The 25244-nt window shown below is 39.3% G+C and overlaps 1 protein-coding gene across 3 annotated transcripts in view; it reads left to right on the top strand.

Moving 5' to 3' along the window:
- tox (thymocyte selection-associated high mobility group box) overlaps positions 1-25244 on the top strand; it is a 463082-nt gene that overhangs the window by 331576 nt on the left and 106262 nt on the right. For 2 of the 3 annotated variants that reach the window (XM_060824080.1, XM_060824081.1), the window contains one exon: positions 23090-23224. The exons of the other annotated variant lie outside the window; for it this stretch is intronic. In XM_060824080.1, the coding sequence (XP_060680063.1) occupies positions 23090-23224 (135 nt within the window). The remainder of the gene's footprint in view (positions 1-23089; positions 23225-25244) is intronic. 3 annotated transcript variants of the gene reach the window in all.

Below are 25244 nucleotides of genomic sequence, written 5' to 3'. Positions count from 1 at the left end.
ACATACAGACTCCGCAATTCTGCCTCAGTCCATGACTTTCTCACAGACAAACCTCTACACGACAAAGTCTTCCATAATCTTTACATTTTAAAAAAAGCTGTAAATTTCTGTTTTATTTTTGTGGTATTTGAGTCTATTAACTACAATAGAAACCAAACATACCGATACAGAAAAGATGAAAGGAGTAAGTCTGTGAAGTAATATCAAAAGCTAGCTATGTTACAATTAGTTTCTGTCTCTGCGCTGAGACAGTAAAATTATTTTCTGGTATCTTGGAATAAATGCAAAAGCCAGTTTTTAAATTGGATTCAGCATTTTTTTGTCCAATCAAAGAAAGCCCTGGTTGCAGTGTGTGAATTTCAGAATCATCCATTGAATATAGCACGGGCATGTCAGCCTCAAAAGGAGCAATTTCTCTTGTCCCACACCCCCAGCTCCTCCTCGTTGCCCTGGATATTCTTCCTTTTCAGATCATCATCAGATTCCCTTTGGGAAGCCTTGATTGGACCTTCCTCCTACACATGGTCTGGCAGTGCATTCCACATGGTAACCACATGGTCTGGCAGTGCATTCCACATGGGAACCACATGGTCTGGCAGCGCATTCCACATGGGAACCACATGGTCTGGCAGTGCATTCCACATGGTAACCACATGGTCTGGCTGTGCATTCCACATGGTAACCACATGGTCTGGCAGCGCATTCCACATGGGAACCACATGGTCTGGCAGTGCATTCCACATGGGAACCACATGGTCTGGCAGCGCATTCCACATGGGAACCACATGGTCTGGCAGTGCATTCCACATGGTAACCACATGGTCTGGCAGTGCATTCCACATGGGAACCACATGGTCTGGCAGTGCATTCCACATGGGAACCACTCGCTGCGTTAGAAAAGCTGCATCTCATGCACCTTTGCATTTTTAGCCAATTATCAAAACTCAGTGCTCTCTGGTTTTCGATCCTTCCACCAATGGGAACAGTTTTTCCCTCCCTGCTCTGTCCAGATTCCTCATGATCTCCTCTCAGATTTCTCATTTCCAAGGAAAATAATCCCAGTTTCTTTGATCTCTGCAGGTAATAGCTGCAACCATTTTTGTCTGTCATTTCTGCATTCTCTTCAATGACTTCACATTGTACCTAAGGTGTGATACCAAAATTGGACACAGTGGCCAAGCTTTTTATATATAACATTTTTTGCTTTCATACTCAATGCCCTAATTAATAAAGCCAAGGATACTGTATACTTCAATTAACTAAGCTCTCAACCTGCCTGGCTCGATGATTTATGCATGTGCACGCCCAGATCCCTCTACTCAAACATTCCCTTTAGAATTTCACCCTTTGTTTCACATTGTCATCGCAAAATAAGTCATTTCTCACTTTGCCACATTATCTTTCATCTGCCATTTGTTCAACCATTTCCACCAGCCTATCTCATTTGTTATAGAGTCATAGATTCATACAGCATGGAAACATAGCCTTCAGTCCAACCAGTCTATGCCGACCATAATCCCAAACCAGACTAATCCCAGCTGCCTGCTCCTAGCCCATATCCCTCCAATTCTTTCCTATTCATGTACTTATCCAAATGTCTTTCAAAGGTTGTAATTGTACCCACATCCTCTGGCAGTTCATTCCACATGCGAGCCTCTCCCTGTGTAAAAACATTGCCCCTCATGTCTTATTTAAGTCTCTCTCCTCTCACCTTAAAAATGTATCGCCTAGTCTTGAAATCCCCCATCCTAGGGAAAAGACAACTACCATCAAACCTATCTGTACTGTTCCTGATTTTATAAACCTCTATAGGGTCACTCTTCAATTTCAGTGGAAAACAGTCCCAGCCTATCCAGCGTTTTTTAGAACTCAAATCTTCCATACCCAGCCACACTCTTTGAAGTTTTACACTATCGTCCTTCCAGTTCACAATACCCCCTTCCTGAACACCAAAGTCTTGGTCATGATGTTTATCAGGAAGAGTTGTCCTTACACTGAAGCTCCACTGTAAACCTGATATTGCAAACAGAAAGTGCTAGAGAAACGCTGCAGCATCGGGGGAGAAAGAAACATTTCGACTCCCAGATGATGTTTTAGACTGAAATAAAACCGTATGAACTTTGCACAGAACTGTCAGCATTAATGTTGCTACGTATCATTGGACTGACTGATTCTCAGCAGAAGTTTCCTTTGGTACAGGCCAATATTTTATCTGATTGCACTACCTGAGTATCTCAGCAATCATACTTTACATTTTTTAAAGATCATTTACATCTCTGAAATTCCTTATAGCCACAATACCATAACTAGTTTAGATGGATACCCAATAGTACTATTCATATTCAGGAAGATTAAATAAATTTATTTTGACAGAAAAAGCAGAAGTTGTTTTGCAATTGACTAGATTGTTATGAACGATCTATACTCCCATAAATTATAGTTGATTGCATTAAAAATTTTACTTATTGTACAATAATATAAAACATTTAATAATGTGAATAAAAGGAATGACAGCTACAAAATGTTTTCATGAATGCGTGTGTACATTTCTGTGTATATATAAAACAAAGGTCACAATTTAGTTTCCAATCCATGCTCAATTAGCCAGCCTCAGCCTGAGGCATTTAGAGTCATAGAGTCATACAGCACAGAAACCGACCCTTCGGCCCGACTAGTCCATGCCAACCATGTTTCCAAGGTAAACTAGTCCCACTTGCCTACATTTGGCTCATATCTCTCCAAACCTTCCCTATTCATGTACTTATCCAAATGTCTTTTCAATGCTGTAACTGTATCTGCCCTTGCCACTTCCTCATTCCACATAGGAAACACTCTCTGTGGAAAATAATTGCCCCTCATGTCCTTTTTAAAATTTCCTCCTCTGACTTTAATAATCTGCCCCCTAGTTTTGAACTCCCCCACCAGGAAAAAGACGCTTATTATTCACCTTATCTGTGCCCCTTATGATTTTATAAACTTCACTTCAGCCCCTCGAACTAGAGGATGGGAGAGACGGACAGTTCAATGTCTGATTTGGTTTGATTTGGTTTATTGTCATGTACCGAAACACAGTGAAAAGCTTTGTTTGTGAGCACTACAGGCAGATCATAGTAAGCAAGGACAAAGGGTGAAAAAACTTGGATGAGTAAGGCGTACAGGTTCCACTGTAAAGACGTGATTGAGGCGAGATCAACATTAACATGATCAGTATTATTTGAAGTTAGAATGCCCATTCATCATCTAATAACAACAAAGAAGAAGCTGTTCTTGAATCTGCTGGTGCGTGTATTCGCACTTCTGAATCTTCTGCCTGACGGAAGAGGTTGTAGGAGAGGATTACTAATTGTTACTCATTATCAAGTGAGCCCTGCTGCACTATCAAGTGAAGGCCCTTATCTAGACCTGTTTGATAGCACCACACAAGAATAGCCACTGGCACTCAGCAAAAGGAGTTTGGAAAGCAATGACATTGTTGTCTCCTTATGACTAAAGATAAACATTCTATAATTAAAGCACATAAACCCTCTCAGGACTTACAATTAGTTCAAGAATAGATGAAAGACATGAAGTGATATGTAAACATAGCTAACATTCTCATTAGGTCATCTGTGCTCTCTGTGAACAGTAATATCTCTCCACCCTTCAGGCTCTCTGCCTTTATTCCTGATGAAGGGCTTTTGCCCGAAACGTCGATTTCGCTGCTCCTCGGATGCTGCCTGACCTGCTGTGCTCTTCCAGCACCACTAATTCGATATCTCTTTTACCATCTAGTACAAAACAGAAAAATATACCTACTTTTAAAGTAACATTATTTCTCAACACTGCCTTGAAAATTTACTAAATCCAAGTGTTTGGAAATGGTAATAGGAATCAAGTCCAAAGTATGTCATACACAAGGTAGTTAATTTAAAATCTTCCATTCCTAATTCTGTAATAAACCCCTCTCATAATGATTGAAAAATTTCTGAATAGGGCTATTGCTGAATTTATTAATATTTATGTTACAACCATGGCTTTAATATTTTTAGCAACTTGAATATATGTGCAAGAATATCGTACATTTGAAGGAAATTGTTTTGATTTTTGGAGCTTAAATTCTAAAAATCTGTCTCTAAAACAAAACCTAGCCAGTTTATTTCTTTGTGTTGCTTATGGCAAGACAGCTGTGGGTTTATTTGTTGGCTTCAAGAGCAGAAAAGGTCAATTTCAATCATGTTTGTAATAGCTCATTTTAGACAACTATGTGCTGCTCTGCTTGCAAACCACATTACAGTGAAATATGCAATTACTACAACTCAGTTTCCTGCTGCAGAAACATTGCAGCATTATAGCATTACAAAAATAGAATGACATGCATAATGAAAGATTCCAAGATTCACCCAAGGCATTTATTCTCTTCACCTAAATGTTCTCCGTGGTAGCAGCGTATCCATTAAGAGCTACTATGAATTATAGTTACCTAGCAACAGAGGGGAGCGTGTAACAGCAGCCTAGAATGAAATGGATGAGTGACAAAATGAATTTTCTCTGTGCATTAGGGCTGTTGAAACTGTCTTTTCTTGTGGAACATAAACTGCATTTATTTGTCTCATGCATTTTTTATTAGAAAATTATTTGAGTTCCAGGGGCTTGAATCGTTTTGCTGCAGGAGATATTTGATTTTAATGTGTTTTACTAAAACGAGTAATAAAAAGGGTTTATTTGAAAGTAATGGAAAATCTGAAAGCAGTGAACCATTTTCTGTAGTTTTTTTTCAACAAGGAATGAAAAACACAAATTATACATTTCATGTTTCTTGAATACCTGAATGAAAGTATTGAAACAGTTCAAACATCAATAGATCGCTTGCAGGTTGGGATATTTAACTCACATTTTAAATAAAGACATTGGTATTACATCTAGCAATGGAGAGAACCAACACAATCTTTTATTGACAAATAGATACCTCAGTGCAAAAGGGAATACGAGTAATTTTGTTTAAATATAGATTTGTTGTTTGATAATTACATATTATAAAAGGTAGCCGATTGCAGTATAAAGCCAGGACTCCTTAATCCTACAATACAGTAAATACATGTTTTTTTATACACCACCTTTGTTTGACAAAGACAACATTTATGCATAATTCCAGTTTTCTGAGACAAATCATTGCATAAATTATTATCACATAAAACAAGGGTAACATTTTATGTAAGATTTTGTTAATCCCAAACCCATTAATATTTGCATTCGAGGTGTTTATGGTTACTGTCGGAGAACATGAGCAATTGCATTTTAAAACAATCCGTTTGTCTCAGGCCTTTGTTCAACAAAATGTTTACTTCTTGTGATCGGAGTGCCAGATTGTTCAACCCTTTTGCGGAGTACAATTAAGAATATTCAGCTGATGAAATGCCAAGAGAATGTAGCATTTTAAACACGTAAAACAAAAGCCAGATACATTCTAAAAGATATGAAATTAGTTATTTTGTTTTGAATCATCATTACCACCATACAAATAATAGATATGCAGATTGTTGATGATTTTGTTTGTGAATGAAGCAGAGGTCTTCACTTTTCAACAGTATCAATCCATCATGGAAATGGGGGGAGATTAGAGTCAGAAAGCTAATAATTTAAGTAAAATTGCAGTTACCTTCTTATAAAAAATCAGCTCAGTGAATCAAACAAAAAAGGGATAGATTCAACAAACGAATAAAACTCAAAGAGGGTAAGACCCCGGGTCCAGATGGATTGCATCCACATATTTTAAAAGAGCCTCAGGAAGAGATATCTTTAGCAGCCCTACTCATATTGAATATTCCATTAGAAGGAGGTGCAGTGTCAGGACACTGGTAGACAGTTAATGAAATTTCTATATTTGAGAAGGGTCAAAAATTATAAGCCAGTCAGCTTAAGAGAGCTAATGGGAATATAATGAAATCCCTACCAAACTAGAGATCAGAAGATCATGTACAAAAATAATAATTAAAAAAATTTACATGATCAACCTTATTTAATGTTTTTTGAGGATGAAGCAGAGAGTCAATGGTAGCAATGGAGGATATGTGGTTTATCCGTATTCACATTCGGCCTTTGACAATACGCCCCCATGCTTGAGTAATGAATAAGGTGGACGACAGGTGATTTATTGGATTGCCTACTGCCTTCAAGACAGAAGCAGAGATTGGAAGTAAAGGTAGGTATTCAGAATGACAGAAGGTAGGAGTGATGTTGCACTAAGTTAGCACTGGGACTATTGCCATGAACGATTTAGACTCTGGAATTGAACAAACAACTCGACATATGCAACATGAAGTTCAGAATGGACATTCTTCACTGAGGAAGACTGCAACAACTTACAGGAAAACTTTTATAAAGTTCTAGAAATGACAAATAATTGGAAGTGAAATTCTCCATAGTTTAATGTGAGGTATTACATTTATTTCCATTCTAATTTGTTTTGGTACATCTGCTATTATTCCCATAATCATTTCCTTTCATTGGAGACCTATTTGGTTCTTATGAACCAGAACAAACTTTAGGCTGCAGGTTGGTTTGTTTTGGGAGAGATGCAATAGGATTTTCAAAATAATAAATAGGTTTCACCTTAACTGAAGTAGAGGGTTTTCTATTCAAAACTGGGAGAGATTAGCTGGGTAACTTGTTCTTAGCAAACTTCCCTTCAACTGAACTGGATCAAATAAGCATCTTCTCAAACACCATCATTATTCAAAGCCCGTTTCAGCAAGGATCTGCAGAAAAATGAGGAATTATCACCAATCATGTGGTTTATAGGTAAACTTTCATTTTTAAAAAAATCTTCAATGTCCATATTGAGCCTTCAATGACCTCATTTTGAGAAACCAATTTTGGTTTGTCACAAAACTTGAATAAGCTTTTTTTCCCACAATCCTTCAAAACCTAATTCCAAACTCTGTTAATAATAAAGCATTTTCATTGCACAATGCACTGAACAATTGCTGATGCACACTTAACCATCCTCAATAAATTACACAACTGCCAATGTGTGCATTGCACAGAGCCAGGACACACCTCTGGAAGGGAATCCTTTGCCAGCCTTTCATTCTTGCTGTATCTTACCAATGTCTGGGAATCAATGTTAGGGTTTGGGGAGGGGCAGAAAGTGAGGCTGTGAGGTGTGAGGGGGAAGGGGGAGAATGACTGGCAAGCAGGGTTGAAGTGGCCAGGGACTGAGAGGTGACACTTCACATCTGGGCTGGCTGCTAGGCTGTGGGGATTAAGGAGGGTTGAAAAGGGGTGATAAAGAGGCTGGGTCTGAAAAGTGGGTGGGACATGGGCTGCAGGGGTAGAGAGGATGCAAAATGGAGCAGAGAGCATCTGCAGAAGGAAGCTGCAAAATGGAGAAAAGAGCTGTAAACGTTGGGGATGGTGGAGTGGATATAAAATGAAGAAAGGACTACAATGGGGAGTGAAGGGCAGTGTAGTGGGAAAGGGTCTGAATAAGGAGGGGTGAGGGGCTGCAAAAAGGAGAGAATAGTTTTCAGCCATCAGGGTGGCTTCGTGGTTAGCACTGCTGCCTCCCAGTGTCAGGGACCTGGGCTCGATTCCAGCCTCAGATGACTCTCTCTCTGCGGAGTTTGCACATTCTCCCCGTGTCTGTGTGGGTTTCCTGTGAGTGCTCTGGTTTCCTCCCACAGTCCAAAGATGTGCTGATCAGGGTGAATTGACCATGCTAAATTGCCCGTAGTGTTCGGGGATGTGCAGGTGAGGCGCGTTAGTCAGAGGACGTGTAGAATCTGGATGGGTTACTCTTCGGAGGGTCGGTGTGGACTGGTTATGTCAAATAGCCCATCTCCACATTGTAGGGATTCTATGATTTAATAAAATAATACTCAGCTGTCTGTCAGTACTGAGTTCCTTGCAAATGATTGTTAAATCTCAAGCTTAAGGTTCAGATCAGATCCGATTTCAGGTCAGGTTTTATTTATTGTCACGTGTAGCTGAGTACAAGAGAACAGAAATACAGAGTTGCCACTCCCCAGCACTGTACATGGACTCAAAACCTATTCTGGGGGGAATCTCATAGTAAATACTATTGCAGTGGGATAAATTAGGATTGCCTTTTATGTGTTACCACATTGAAAGCACCTAAAACACTGAATTAACTGAGTTACAGTGGCTGTGTAAGAGACAAACCATTTAGCTGTGACTCCACCTGACCAAGTCCATTTAAGGTGATAGTTGAAAATGTGTTGCTGGTTAAAGCACAGCAGGTCAGGCAGCATCCAAGGAATAGGAAATTCGACGTTTCAGGCATAAGCCCTTCATCAGGTTCCTGATGAAGGGCTTATGCCCGAAACGTCGAATTTCCTATTCCTTGGATGCTGCCTGACCTGCTGTGCTTTAACCAGCAACACATTTTCAACTGTGATCTCCAGCATCTGCAGACCTCATTTTTTACCCGAACATTTAAGGTGATAGTTTGTTTTTGTCTGAAGTCGGTGTCTATCAGTTATTTATTTGTAAAATTATTTGCCAATATGTTTCATGTATTGTACCAGTTTAAGTATTGTGGTCTGTCAGAAATTGGCACTGCCTTAGAGTCATAGAGTCAAACAGCACGGAAACAGACCCTTCAGTTCAATTCATCCATGCTGACCAGACATCCCAGTCTGACCTACTCCCATTAGCCAGCATTTGGCCAATCTCCCTCTAAACCCTTCCAATTTATGTAGCTATTCAGATGCCTTTTAAATATCGTAATTGTACCAGCCTCCACAACTCCTCTGGCAGATCGTTCCATACACACACTACCCTCTGCATGAAAAAGTTACCCCGCAGGTCCTTTTTAAGTCTTACCCTCTCACCTTAAACCTGTCTTCTTTAGTTTTGGAATCCCCCAGCCGAGGAAAAAGATGTTAGATATTCACCCTATCCATGCACCACGTTATTTTTATAAACCTCTAGAACGTCACCCCACAGTCTCCAATGCTCCAGGGAGAAAAACACCAGCATATTCAGCCTCTCCCAGTAGATCAAAACCCTCCAGTCCAGGTAACATCCTTGTAAATCCTTTCTGCTCCCTCTGAAATTTCATAACATCCTTCCTAAAGAAGGGTGACCAGAATTGTACACGGTATTTCAAATGTATTTCCAATATTTGTTGACATTGAGCCTTCAATGGCCTCATTTCAAGAAACTACTCTTGGGTTGTCTACAAAACGTGGAATAAACTTTTTTTCCCACAATCCTTCACAACCTAATTCCAAGCACTGTTAATAATGCACAATGCACTGACACATGCTTAACCATCCTCAATAAATAATATCTCAAAGCCCTCCAGTCCAGCTAGCATCCTTATAAACCTTTTTTGCTCCCTCTGAAGGGTGACTGGAATTGTATGCAGTATTCCAAAAGTGGCTGTCCTGTATAGCTGCAATGTGACCTCCCCAACTCTTCTACTCACTTTTATGACCAACAAAGGCAAGTGTGCCAAACTCCTTTCTGATTTAACATTTTTTAAATTCAGTCATGGATTTGGGGATCACTGGTTAGGCAGCATTTATTGCCCATCCCTAATTACCCAGGGAATAGTTAAGGTTCAACCACATTGCTGTGGTCGGGAGTCACATGTCGACCAGACCAGGTAAAGATGACAGTTTCCTTCCCTAAAGGGCTTTAGTGAACCAGGTGGGTTTTTCCCGATAATCAGCAATGATTCATGGTCATCATTAGACCCTTAATTCCATATTTATTTTGTTATTGAATTAAAATTGAACCATCTGCCAAGACAGGAATCGAACCTTTGTCCCCAGAACGTTACCTGAGGGTCTGGATTAACAGGTCACCGATAATACCACTGAGTTGTCGCCTCCCCTACATTTATTGCAATGGTGATCTTCTAATTCCACTTGTGTGTGTGAGTCCAAATCCCCATATGTCAACACAAGTTACAGAGGGTATTGTTACTCTGCAAATGCATCATCTAGTGAAGGAGGGAGTGAGAATGAAAAAGAAGCCCCTGAAAACAAAATGTAGTGGTCTATAAATCAAAAGGTAGACCTGGAGAAAATCTCAAGAAATATTTTTGGGAAATAAGAAATTAATAAAAGCTAGGCCGAGTGGTGCTGCAAGTAATAATTACCAACAGAAGCTGTCAGAAAGAATGCAAGTGATAATATGATGCAAAATTATTGAACTCATGTCGAGTGTGAAGGTTATAAAATGCCTTATCACAAGACAAGATATTGTTCCTTGTGCTTTCTTAAGCTTCATTCAAGCAGTTTAGGAGGCCAAAGATGAAGACATCAGAATCCCTTTCTCTCTCCACAGCTACTGCAGGGAATTTCAAACATTTTCTGTCTGTTTCAGGGTTCCAGCATCCATGGTATTTACCTTTAGGTTTCTGTTATTTCTGCTCTCCTTGGTTAATTGTTGGCTTTGGCAGAAAATCAAAGCCATTTTCTGCAGTCTAGCCAGATCTGGTAATGATGGTTATCTACTAACAATACAGCAGCATTAACGCCAACTCAGAAAGACCTAAAACAATTCAATACTACCTTATCAAATCTTTATTTGATGGCATATGGCTAGAATTTACTCACTATATTGCATTTTTTTTAAACCTAAACATTTGAAATATCCAATCTTTTGAATTAAACAACAAAAATAAAATTGAACTTTTATGTTAGACAAGTGAAGAAGCAGATAACTATCGTATGTATATGTGTATAGGTCAAATTTTGAAGACTTTTTTAAAGCTAAAGTCAGGGGGTCAACTAATACACAAGCACACATTTTGATTGGCTGAAATTCATGCTGCACTTTTTAATGATATTAACTTTTGGATGTATCGCAAACAAAGTGTGATAAATACTGATAGACTTAGTCCCGGTCTGAAAGAATGAATGAATCAAAATGTGTCGTAGTAAATCAAGTGTGGGAAGTAGAGTTATGATTGAATGAATGAATAGAGATACAATATAGTAAACAAACACAAATGAAGAGAGTCGCTGGTATGAATGAATGAATGAATGCAATTTAATGCAAATTATACACGTGATATATTGAAAACACAAGATCTTTTGGCCAAAGATAAGGGGTTTACCTATACATGAGCTTGACCAATACATGAGTATATATGGCAAATAACTTTGAATTTATCTATATACATTATATGGCATCTAATCAATTAGGAACCATGTTAATCCCTTCATTAAAAAGCGGGAAAGTGGAATATATTAAACATTTATCTGTATTTCTGTTCCCTAAAGCCACGATCCCCTTCCCAGCCTCCTCACCCTTCTGCCCTGGCATTTGATGAGTTTGGTTTGAAAGAGTTCTTGAGAATTCCAAGGGCTTTAACAATATTTTTCCTCTGATAGTTGTCCTTCTCTCTAACTGTCCACATTCCATTGAATTTCACCTACATCCAATGTTCTCCACACATGTTTTCCTTGCTCAGGCCTATAATTGAGCAAAGGGGCTGAATCCAGGACATAAAAATAAATGAATTCTTGAATTCCCCTTGCTCAAAGTCTAGTCTATGTCTGCTACACACAAGGTCTGTTACACACAAGGTCTGTTACATACAATGTCTGCTACACACAAGGCCTGCTACACACAAGGTCTGTTACACACAAGGTCTGTTACACACAAGGTCTGCTACACACAAGGTCTGTTACACACAAGGTCTGTTACATACAAGGTCTGTTACATACAATGTCTGCTACACACAAGGTCTGTTACACACAAGGTCTGTTCCATACAATGTCTGTTACATACAATGTCTGCTACATACAAGGTCTGTTACACACAAGGTCTGTTACATACAATGTCTGCTACACACAAGGTCTGTTACATACAAGGTCTGTTACATACAATGTCTGTTGTACAGCAAACTCATATGAGAGGTAATTTAAAGTTACATAATTTTCTATAGATGCAGAAACATTGTAAGAAATCACAAATAAGTTTTATTCTCCATCCCAACTGCAAACAATTTAAGGTTGATAAAAGTAAATTAGTAAATGATTCATATTTTACACTTATTGCTGTTGAATATGTTTTCAAGCTGAATTAACAGATTACGATTAGGTTTTAATATGAATTGTATGTTTCTTTTACATGACCTCTAGTGAATTCTAAAGGCGATAAAATGTATTGATTAGCAATAAACTACATCACAGAAATGTAATTACTGCCATACACGAAGTTTCAATCTATCGTGGTAACAGTTACTCTGTCACATACCAAGTTTTGATAAGCTGAAAATAAACTAAACAAAGGGAATAATTTCCTATTCTTTTGGAATATCCCTGCTAGAGTGTCACCCCAGAATAAAATTAGAATATCCTTTATTGTCATGTGTACTTTTGTACAGAAGTGCAGGAGTACAGTGAAAAGTTTTACAATGTCGCTTCTTACGACGTCATCTTAGGTACAAGTATCTAGGTACAAACCTTAGATAAAAAGAGGACTAAAAAAGAAAAGTAGTTGCATTACTTTGCAGTGTTTAAAGAATTAGTTAGAAATAAGACATAGTTAAAGGAGAGACATTACAGTCAGATAAACAGATTACAATAAACATTACATTGCAGTGACTGAGCGCAGGAGCTTTAACACATGGCCTGATCGCCCACATTAGACCCCAGACCAACAACTGTCCCCACTCTGCTCAAGGCCTCCAGTCCACTCCACTGCAGCTCTTCCTCTGCTCCTAACCCCAATATCGTTTGCAAAAGGTGAATCAGTATTACAAAAATTAAATTCTTAATAATTTGATAGAATAATTTGGCGAAGGTATTTTACATCAGTGATGCCAGTCTGACGTTCAATACATGATCAATACACTGTAGCATTGACAGACATCTTTATATCCTCTTTGGCCACAGGTGAGGTCCCAAAGGACTGGAGCATAGCGAATGTTCTCCCATTGTTTAAGAAGGATAGCAGGGATAATCTAGGAAGTTAGGGCCTGGGAGCCTCAAATTGGTGGTAGTGAAAATTTTGGAAAAGACTTTCAGCGACAAAATTTGGACGCATTTAGAAGCAAATGGACTGATGAGCGATAAACAGCGTGGTTTTGTGTGGGGGGAGGTGGTGTCTCACTAACTTGATTGAGGTTTTCGAGGAAGTGACAAAGATGATGAATGAGAGAAAAGCAGTTGATGTTGTCGACATGAACTTCAGAAAAGCCTTTGACAAGGTCCCTCATGGCAGACTGATACAAAAGGAGAAGTCACGTGGTATTAGGGCTGAGCTGGCAAAATGGGTACAGAACTGGCTTAGTTACAGAAGACAGAGGGTAGTGGTGGAAGGATACTTTTCGGAATGGAGGGCTGTGACTAGTGGTGTTCCACAGGGATCAGTGCTGGGACCTCTGCTGTTCGTGGTCGACATAGATGATTTGGAGGAAAACACGGCTGGTGTATTAGTAAGTTTACAGACAATACAAACATTGGTGAAGTTGCAGATAGCGAGGAGGATTGTCACAGGACACACAGGATACAGATCAGTTGGAGGCATGGGTAGAAAAATGACAGATGGAGTTTAATCCAGACAAATGTAAGGTGATGCATTTTGGAAAGTCAAGCACAGCTGGAAAATTATGCAGTGATTCGCAGAACCCTCAGGAGTATTGATATACAGAGGGATCTGGGTGTGCAGGTCCACCGATCACTGAAGGTGGCAGTGCAGGTAGATACTGTGGTGAAAAAGTCCTATGACATACTTGCCTTTATTGGAAGGGGTATTGGGTATCAGAATAGACAAGCATTGCTGCAGCTTTATAGAACTTTAGTTAGGCCACACTTGGAATATTGTGTACAGTTCTGGTACCATACTACCAGAAGAATATGGATGCTTTGGAGAGACTACACAAATGTTTACTAGATGTTGCCTGGCATGGGAATTTTAGCAATGAAGAAAGGTTGACTAGACTAGGTTTGTTTTCACTGGAACACAGGAGGTTGAGGGGTTACCTGATAGAAGTTGATAAAATGGCATGGATAGAGTGGAAAGTGTGAGGCTTTTTCCCAGGGTGGAGGGGTCAATTACTAGGGGAAAGTGAGGACTGCAGATGCTGGAGAAGGGCTCATGCCCGAAACGTCGATTCTCCTGCTCCTTGGATGCTGCCTGACCTGCTGCACCATTCCAGCAACACATTTTCAGCTCAATTACTGGGGGACACAGGTTCAAGTATCGGAGGTTGGGGCAGGGCTTGGTGGATGAGATGTTGTTTAAAAGAGATGTGGGAGACAAGTTTTTCACACAAAAGGCAGTGAGGGCCTGGAACGCGCTGCCAGAGGAGGTGGGAGCAGACACAATAGCAGCATTCAAGAAACACCTGGATGAATGCATGAATGAGAAGGGAATAGAAGGATTCAGATCCTGTAAGTGAAGACTGTTTTAGTATGGAAGGGCAAAATGTGTCCGCAAGGCTGGAGGGCCGAAGGGCCTGTTCCTATGCTGTATTGTCCTTGTTCTAATCCAACCATTGTCCACTCTTAATCGTGTCGAGCTGAGCATCCATTAGGCTGCAGGGGGGACCCTCAAAAAGCATAGTTTAAAGGAGTCATCAATTACATTAATAAAACCAAGAACTGCAGATGCTGAAAAGCTGAAACAAAAAAAGAAATTGCTGGAAAATCTCAGCAGGTCTGGCAGCATCTGTGGAGAGGAGGCAGAGTTAACATTTCAGATCAGAAGAGCGGTCGCTGGACTCAAATCATTAACTCTGCTTTTTCTCCATAGATGCTCCCAGACCTGCCAAGTTTCTTCAACAACAATTTGAGGGTTATTGCTAATTGAACTTTTTTCTGGCTGTTGCTGCAATGATCAAAATGTTTGATACTTTCTGTAGTTCTTTGTGAGTTTCCCAGGTCTATATGTAATGCATTAGCAGGTGCTGAAGGACATTTTTCTGACTTCAAGAATTCCGTGTGAGGATTCTCATTCAAAAATATATAGTTCTGGCAATATGCAATAGTGAAATAAAAAGGCATTAGACCCCAGACCTGGCTATAGAAGTAGGAATGCCCCTTGGAATACAATGTGATGGGAGATGGAGCAGAACTCTGAGGGCAGGATGTTATCTGGGACAGAGAAGAGTAGGAGAAGGACTTCAGCAAAAAACTGTATCCAAGGAGGCTGTTCAGAGAGCAATTCTCCCATCTGAAGCTCAGCAAGGAGTCTATGGAATGACTGTTTCACTAAGAAATGTAGCCTGTTGTCTACAAATTTCAAACAATGGGAGCGAGTTAGCCATGCATGAACTTATTATGTTCTATTCAGAAGCTTTCCAATTTAGCCACCAACATGTAATTCTGTTAGTGGAAAATATTTTCTCAGCTTTACTGCAGCAGTTACATGAAATTATTGCAAACTCCGCAATTAGATTATTTAATTTTTGACCGTTATATCATTAAATAACAATTGCTGCTTGAGAATACTGAAAGATGCATTAGCATAGCAATGTGTGATTGTTCAGTTTTCTGTCATTCTCACTAATTAATTTGTGCTTCACAAAATCACCCCAAAGGAAAATTGAACATAGCTGCTGTATTGATTGACAGTTTTTAAAATTTGTAAAAAATAACTTTGTATACTTATTGAATCTGAAAATGGAAAATTTATAACCTCCCCCTCCCAACCACCATTTCAACTGTCCTCATTAAAAATAATGACAAGAGTCTATTAAATATAGATGTTCAGGTCAACTTTTCCTGACAGTGATCTATTTACAGGAAATGTTTGCTCAATGGATCAACTGAACCAATATTTTGGAATTGCATTAGCATTTTTTCACTTATTGATGAAAATTTTACATTGTTTTACACAAATTTTGAATTTCCTTCAGGTAAAATATTGGATTTTTTCATAGGACAAATCTGAGTTCACAAAAGAGATGGTTGAGGTAAACAGTTACAATTTAGGGCAGATTCAGGTCAAAGGAGAAATTGTCTTTGATGCCAATATATTTGATGGAATGAAGCTGCTGATTTAAAACGGGTATTCACATTCCTCATGTAGTATGTTAATAATGCTTTAAGTTGTTTTAATCAGACATGAATAATAACTGAGTTTTAATACCATGAGGAGTTGGACTGTCTGTTCCTAAATCCATTTTAACTTCACTCAGTTAATCCCCCTCATTAGGTTTAAATAGAGGAGGGGTCTCCCATTATGTTACTGTTCCTCCAGCCCAACATTTCAGAAATCTTATGTGAGGCATAGAACACAGAACATTACAGGGCAGTACAGGCCGTCTGGCTCTCGATGTTGTACCAACCTGTGAAACCAATCTGAAGGCCATCTAACCTCAACTACTCCATTACCATCCATATACATGGGAAGATTGTCTGCTCCATAAAAGATGAAAGCCTGAGATAAGATGCAGTGTCTTATCTCAGTGATGACATCCAGAAGTGCATTCTAATTGTGTAACCAACAATCTCTCACATGATCTCTGGTCGAAAGGGCCTGAACTGCGCTGTAATGTCTGTCAGCATTTACAGTAAAGAAGCTGGACTGACCACTTACTTTCCTGTAATGTTGATTCCTACCTGGAATTTAAAGCAACCTTTTATTTTATACTGACAGCAACTCATATGTTGTTCTTCTAATGAATGGCCTTGGAATATGTTTCGATGTTAATTGTGCTATATAAATGCAAATTCTTATTATTAAACCCCTCTGCAACCTCTCGACTAGTCCTGATAATCTGGGTTTTTATAATTCAAGTGCTCTTTCCTGTAGCTATTTTAAATACATTTATTTTTAATTACTTTTGTCAGTATTTTAATTAGTGTGTCCCTAACATGTCTTCTGATCCCGACATATCCCTGGAGTGGCCTTCTGTTGAAAGCAATTTATTACTTTGTAATCTAAAGCTGATGGCGTTAGCTGCAGGTCAGAAAAATGAATTAATATTGTGTTTCTATGTGAAAGAAAAAATAAGCTTATAGCTGTATAAGGTGTGTCAAATATAGATGTGGTAGCCTGCAATAGGAAAGTAGAAAAACTCCTATTAAAGACACAGGTTCAAAACCAATAACCTCTTATTGAATATTACTGTTAAGTTAAAAAGAAAGAAGTTAAATTGATCTTTTTATTGTCCAGTAAAATGAGTTCTAGAAAGCCAGCTGTCCATTTTCCATCTCTTCTGACTATTTCTGGTGATGTTTTTGGATATTAACTCATCTGCTGAACTAAACCTGTTTCAGTGATTTCTGCCATATTTTTGGTGTTTAATAATATTTCTGATGCCTTGCTATCACATCTACTTGAAGACAGCAGAAGTTAGACCTGGCTGGGTGTTTTTTAGGTAATGAGTTGTTGTTGGGTTATGGACAGTTGTGCAAGGTGGTGAATCAAACCTTTCATTTCTCACATTCTGAAGAACTTCCACCCTTCCAATAATAACAACCTATATTCACACCTTCAACGTAATATAATGTTGCAAGGTGCTTCATAGATGCATTATAAAAGCAAGGTTATACAGGGGTGATATTAGCATAAATTACCAAAATCTTGGTTAAAAGAGATAAATTTTGATGATTGCCTTGAATGAGGAAGGAGAGGCGCTGAGTCAGAGGTATAGGGAGGGAATTCCAGTGGTGAAGCCTTCACCACAGATGGTGATGGCCAATTCAGATTGAGAATTCTCTAGAGGACAGTCTTAGATGTGTACAGATATCCCAGAGTGTGATGATGCTAGAGGAGATGACAGAGGTAGAGATAGTATTAACCTCTGTGCCATTAATGGAGGATTTCATTAATGTGGTTCAAGATTGAACTGAATCATCTAAAGCAACTGTTTTAAATGTTGGTAAGTATTTTTAGACTTTTTTTATGCCTCAGCCCACAGTGTGGTAAATACTCATCAGTATATATTCATCACGATTTAAAACTGGTTGGGAGGGTGAGCTGTGAGAAGTGCTTCAGTGTGATTTGGACACATTGAGTAAGTGGGTACATGCATGGTAGATGACGTGTGACAAAGATAACTGTGAGTTATCCACATTTGTAACAAAAACAGAAAGACTGATTGTCATCTGAATGACAATAGATTGGGAAGAAAGGGAGATATGAAGCCTGTGTGTCCTCATACACCAGTCACCGAAAGTAAGAGTGGACGTGCAGCAGGAGGTGAAAAAGGTAAATGGTGTGTTGGCTTTCATGGCGAGAGGATTTGAGTTCAGGAGCACGGATCTCTTGCTGCAATTGTACAGGGCCTTAGTGAGACTACACCCAGAGTATTATGTGTCATTTTGATATCCTTAGCTGAGGAAGGATGTTCTGGCTATATTCACTGGAGTTTAGAATAATGAGTGAGGAATCTTATAGAAAACTACAAAATTCGAGCAGGACTAGACGGGGAAAACACAGGAAGCATGTTCCTGGTGACCAGGGCATCAAGAACTAGGGGGTCACAATTTAAGGATATGGGTATGCCACTTAGGACTGAGATGAGGAGAAATGTCTTCAACCAGAGAGTGGGGAGCCTGTGGAATTCTCTGCTACAGAAAGTGGTCAAGGTCAGCATTAAATGTTTTCACAAAGGAGCTAGATACAGTTTTTAGGGCTAAAGGGATCAAAGGGTCTTGATGAGAAAGTGGGAACAAAGGTATTAAATTAGTTGATCAACCATGATCATATTGAATGGCAGAACAGGCTCGAAGGGCCGAATGGCCCCTCCTGCTCCCGATTGCGATTTTTTTTCTGTGTTTCTAAGAGTGTGTGAGTCAAAAGGGAATTGAACATTTTTTTCAGTCATGGTCACAATCATCACAATGAAGTATTTTATTTTCATTTTCACATTGCACGCTCAGACTTCCTTGGCTTTCACATTTCTTAACATTTTCATCAATGGGGTAACAACCTGAATGGATCTAATCACGTTATTTGAGGAACTAAAGAGTTTATGTAGAAAAAAAACAACAATTATTGTCAAGAGGATAACAAGCCAGAAACACCTAAAGGTTGCTGTTGTGTAAGTTTTGTTAAATGCTGCATTCCCCCAAATTGTGGAAAACCATGGGGAATCCCATATTTATTCCGTGCCATATAAATGTTATCTTCTTGTCCTTGCTCTGTAAGCTTTTCATCTCTGTACTATAACAATACTGTTGTTCTCTCTGATAAAGTTTTCAATTGTGCATTGTGATGATGCAATGTTAAATTCTGCTAAATAGCAAAATGGTATCTCTGTATTGTTTGTATCTTTGTGATCAAAATGATGGTTTCCTACCTTCCATCGACAAAACAGAGACTTTCCTCCATTCTGCAGCCTGCATGGGCATTTCCTGCAAAGTTGATGCTTTCTCACTTTTCCCGTTTCCATACACAATTCACATCCTTTCCCAACTGTTGAAATAAACACTTGTGGCTGCAAACCTAATCAATCTTCCTGCCAATCTTGTGGTTTTTATTTTGTATCTCCTGATCTTGTCACAGTTTTAAAATTCTTCCATCTTCTTTTGTCCAACTTTATTTTGCATGCAGTTCTGGCGGCCACACAACGAGAAGGATGTGGGATGCTTTGGGCCTGGTGCAGAGAAGGTTTACTAGGATGTTGCCTGGTCTCAAGGGTTTTAGCTTGAGGAAAGGTTGGATAAACTTAAATTGTTTTCACTGGAAAAATAGAGGACTGAGGGGTAACCTGATAGAGGTCTACAAAACTCTGAGAGGCATCGGTAGGGTGGATAGTCAGAGACTTTTATCCCAGTAGAAAGGGCAACTATAAGAGGGCACAGGTTGAGGGAAAGTTTAGGGGAGAAGTGTGGGGAAAATGTTGGACCCAGAGGGTAGTGGGTGCCTGGATCTCCTTGAATCAGGCCTGACCTCACAGATTCTCTCAGGACACTACAGATGTGACAAGATTGTTTATTTCCTTTCTGGCTCACACGACTTACCCTGTGTACCTTTAGAAGTTTTGAGGTCTCGGTTTTTAACCTGGAGTAATGCAATTGCCCCTGCTATTCTTTTTTCGTGTGATTTGCTGACTATTTGTACAAGTACTTGTAACTGTTAACTGACTGTGTATTCTTATAGTGACAACGTTCTTAAAGTGAAAAGCTCACTTGTCTTTTTTAAAAATGGTTCTTTTGTATTGGTAGTTTTTTTTCTGCCAATATTACCTAGATGTATTTAAGCAACATTGAAAATGGTGCTATAAATGCTGCAGCATCCACCGCTCCCAGCTAATGGTTGGTGTAAAGTTCTGCAACCAATCCTTATTTCTGTTCCATGTCTAAAGGCCTGTTTATTTAACAGTGGTAGCTGATAAACCACTAATTCACTTTAACAAGAAGAGGCACTTGTCTTAACAAAAATATGTAGTTTATTGCATAACCATAACAGATACAGGTTATGTTGGCGAATGCAACATAATTGCTAAGACTAAAAATAGTCAGGGGTGATATGTCTGACCCTATCAGAACCTTCATTCTCTCCCCAAGTCCGTATGACATCATCTGATTCAGTAGTCACCGACATTAACCCTTTCAGAACTATTCTTTTATGCAACAGTAACTTGTTTTAGTATAGCAACATTTGAGTGATATGTGTTGTATTGACTGGGCTTTAATCTGATCTATCTGCACATTTAAAACATTTAACAAATGGCTGATAAAAAAATTTTTGATTAAAGCATGCCCATTGAAAATTCTCTTCAAAAGAACGGTACTACTGAAGATATACTGCCTTTAGAGCAGAAATCAATATCAGACTTGTATTATATACTGCTGAACTCCCCCACTAGTCTTTACATTCTGGCTCTGTAATTGTTAACGTGGTGGGGAGTGGTAAATCAGAAATGCAAGAACACTTTCTGCTTAAAAAATAAAAAAGTATATAGTGCGAAAACAATGAGCCAAATGGGCTCCTTCTGCACTGTAATAAGTTTACAATTCTGTGAACCTGTGGATAGTTTTAAATAGTTAATTAATTATTATTTCCAATCTAAAATATAGAAACTCTTCATTTACAGGTTAGCCTTGTGCCCACTATAGTAAGATCTCGTACCTTGTATCTTTCTGGGTTCACTATGATTTCCTGCAATGCTACAATTTTAAAACATTTTGTTGTAAGAGTATGTAATTATTAACTCATTCTAATGTCTGCTTTCACCTTTGGAATGTTGAGAAATATTGTGCAGACTGTGTCATGTTGCCTAAGTATAGTAATCAAGTTATTAACTGCAATTAGTTAAATTTATCAAACTTTGAATGCAATACTAGCTTCAGCTAAAATATTATCCAGCAGAAATATGAACCAGATTACTGTATGCCCAGTAAGGTAGCAAACCTGAAATCATGTTGTATTTTATTAATGAAAAACTTTGTTGAATTTTAGAGTAAAGTATATGAATGTACATCTGTAATGTTTATAGCTTACAGTGTGACCATAGTTAACAGCTTTGTGTGATGCCAAAGTACCATGATCTTTTATTTTCTCTCGAGGACAATTACTCCACATTACTGCATTGATATACCTTCACGCCATCCACAAATTCCTGATGAAAGGCTTATGCCCGAAATGTCGATTCTCCTGCCCCTTGGATGCTGCATCTCAGCTGATCTCCAGCATCTGCAGTCCTCACTTTCCCCAAACAAATAAATATTTTTACTGTAACGACATATATGTTGATTTTTCACCCTATCAGCCTTGTGACCTTAATGCCAATTTATTGACAGTTCTATATTCTGAAGCTGATCTTGAAAAGAACTAGTTTAAGTCTGTTCAGCATTCAAATCCTGTCCAATACTCGCAGATGTTTTGTCAATTGTTTTTCCTGTACCTAAAGTACCATTCAGTCACAAAGGACATGTTTAAGAGCTCTCTTCTCTGGCCCACATTTTTCTCCATCAGATTAAGTTTGTTTAATCTTTGATTAAGTTAAAAAAGTGTTTTTTATTTTAAGCAAGCACAACAGTTTTGTCAATCTTTAAACAATAAAACCCTGTCTTTGCTGCTGATCTATCATGTATCTGTTCAAACCACATGTTAGGGATTTAAGGACCTATTATTTTAACTGCTTTCTGAGAAGATGGTTGTCATTATATATTCCAGCAGTTAAGCTGGTTATATTTTTGTCTCTCAAAAGATGGCAACATTCATTTAATGGCATACAGTTTTTCAATTTCATGGTTGGATACCTTCTTGATAAAGACTGAAATTATATCGTGAAAAAGAAATCAATGCAGTCGTTTCATTGGATTTTGGAGAATTGAAAATTCAAAAAGACAACTTGAGGTTTCCCTTTTCACAGTTAAATTGTATAATATTAACGAAATGTTTGGTCCGTTTCAAATTCAAGTAGATGGAGTTAAACCTTTTAAACAACATGTGCAGTGTTGGTACAAAAACAGATATCGCCGGGAAACCTCGGCAGGTTTGGCAGTATCTGCGGAAACAAAACAGAGTTAATGTTTCAGCTCTAATATCCTTCTTCAGAACTGTTCTTAGGAAGAGTCACTAGATTCAAAATGTTAACTCTGCTTTCTCGCCACAGATGCTGCCAGGCATACTGACTTTATCCAGCGATTTTTGCTCTTGTTTCAGATGTCCAGCATCTGCAGTTCCTTGTTTATTGTGCTTTTTGCTGGTAACTGCCTACTTTCCATCTCAGAATAGAAGTTAGGATATCCCTAAAGAATGAGTGGGTTTGAACAATCACTGACCCCCGGTGATCATTAACCTCCATCTTCTCCCTGACCTGGGGCTTCCCAACAACTTTAACCATCTGCTGACTTTGATCTTCCCCATGACCTTTATCTTCCCCAATCTGATTTTTCTCCAGTAGTGGTCTCGTTCCACGTTTCCCTACCCGATTGGCAGGCAGCTGTCAGTCACGCTGCTCTGACAGGAGGGAAACTGTGCTAAACACAATCTTTAAACCACATTTCAGCAGGATCTCCAGGTTTCTCTCCAGAAGTCCTCCTTCCTTGTCTCTTTGTAATTATAACTGCCAGCGTCTCTATATGAAAATGTGCAATGCAATAGATGAGTGATGTGAGACAACTGTAGCAGGACACTTCCAAGTAATTTATGTTGCAATGTGCTAACAGATTAATGAACAGCCTTAGACGTGTTTTTTTACTCTGCCCCTTTTCTTGTGTAGGCAAAGCAACGTAAACATAATGGCCCCAATTTTGACGGTTTCTGTTCGTCGGGAACGGGCTGCCAGCGCCCGATCCATCCGTCAGCATTTTCACTGGGGCCTTCGCAAAGGCAAACCAGTGCCCACCTGTCTCAGGTAGGAGCCTCCTTGTTATGTGCTAATCTGCATCCCGGGATGTACTATGATCCAGATGGAATTCTAATGCTAACAGGTGAAATGTGCATTGTACAGCCTCCATACCATGTTTATTTTTAAAACAAAGCTAAACAATGTGTTGCTGGAAAAGCGCAGCTGGTCAGGCAGCATCGAAGGAGCAGGAGAATCGATGTTTCGGGCATGAGCCCTTCTTCAGGAATCCTGAAGAAGGGCTCATGCCCGAAACGTCGATTCTCCTGCTCCTTGGATGCTGCCTGACCTGCTGCGCTTTTCCAGCAACACATTGTTTAGCTCTGATCTCCAGCATCTGCAGTACTCACTTTCTCCTATTTTTAAAACAAATAAATGTTAGAATATGGCATTGTTTTGGAAAGAACAAAGAACAAAGAACAGTCCCTTTGGCCCTTCAAGCGTGCACCAACACATTTTGCCCTTCCATATTAAAACTGTCTTCACTTACAGGATCTGTATCCCTCTATTCTCTTCCTATTCCTGTATCCATCCAGGTGTGTCTTGAATGCTGCGAGTGTGTCTGCTTCCACCACCTCCATTGGCAGTGCGTTCCAGGCACTCACCACCCTTTGTGTGAAAAACTTGCCTCATACATCTCTTTTAAACCCCCCCCCCCCATACCTTGAACCTGTGTCCACGATTAACTGACCCCTGACCCCTCCACCCTGGGAATAAGCCTCATACTTCCCACTCTATCCATGCCATTCACAATCTTATAAACTTCTATCACGTCGGCCTTCAGATTCCTGCATTCCAGTGAAAACAAACCCAGCAATGGTGGGATTTATTGTCTCTCCCTAACTCCTCTGTGTAGCATTTGGTTCCAACTGAGAGGCTTGCTTGTGTAAATCACAGAACACTTCAACATCAGTGATGTGTTTATGAAACTGGAATGATAAAGGGCCAGACTAAGATTTCCTCAGGACATTATGAATTCAGTGGGTTTTCATGATATTCTAAGGCTTCATGGTCACTTTAACTGTACCACCTTTTTGTTTCCATTTATAATATACAGCTTCAAGCTCCTAATCTGACTGGCCAAGCCAATCTGTCCTGTCACATCAGTCATTTTCCAAATCAGTTATCATATTGCCTCATGGATCTCTCCGAATTAAAAATTTCAGGGACTGCAGTGATTTTGTTTTAAATGCACACATCCTTAATTTTATTCTATAACTTAGATATTAAAGCATTCATTTTACATGAACTTACATAATATTAAGCAGCAGTAAAGGCTTTAATTTGAAAAAAAATCAATAAGGAGCAATTTCTGCCATTCACACACATTTCCGCCAGTCTGCTAAAACAATGTTGTTGTGGGCTGCATTTGACAGTCACCGTTGTTGAGCTCCTCTGGTGACTCTGTTACTATAAGCATTGGCTCATGTAATACCAACTCGTGCAGACCACAGTGATTCCTCTCTGAGTTGCTAGGAGACATGTGTGAATCCTCCAGAGCGGCTCTTGTGACACCCAAGTTCAGCTGTGGGCACAAAATTATCCCCGATTACTCATTCCTTCTGAAGCTTAGTTCCCACGTTGAGTTGAGTGACAGTGACCCTGGGGAATGTTAGAAGGACCATCAAACAGACTGGCAGCTCCACCTGAGTACATCAGTAAGTGGGTCGATCATCCATATTTAGGCATGGGGGAAACTGTGGAACAGGTTTTAATTGCTGGCTATCGGTTTTTCAGGTGAGAAATGACCATGCAGCATTTGAAAAATCTCCTCTACTCCTGTTGATAAAGTTTAGCTTCAGGTGGTGGGGAAGAGCAAGAAAGGAGAGAATCAGCCAAGGTTCCCACTCCAGATTGTGATCCACTTGATGCCACCTTGCTAATGTGCAGAGGTGTTTCAGGTGTGACGAGGATTGAACTTGGTGTGGTTCCGGTATGACAAAATAGTCCAGCAACACTCATCACCCAGAATTACACATGAAAATATTGGTAAGACGCCAAAGGCGAACAGTACCCATAGACTCATACC

This window comes from Hemiscyllium ocellatum, chromosome 4 (genome assembly GCF_020745735.1).
Source record: "Hemiscyllium ocellatum isolate sHemOce1 chromosome 4, sHemOce1.pat.X.cur, whole genome shotgun sequence".
NCBI lineage: Eukaryota > Metazoa > Chordata > Chondrichthyes > Orectolobiformes > Hemiscylliidae > Hemiscyllium > Hemiscyllium ocellatum.
Note: the sequence above shows the minus strand (reverse complement) of the source record. Positions and strands in the feature narration are given on the sequence as shown.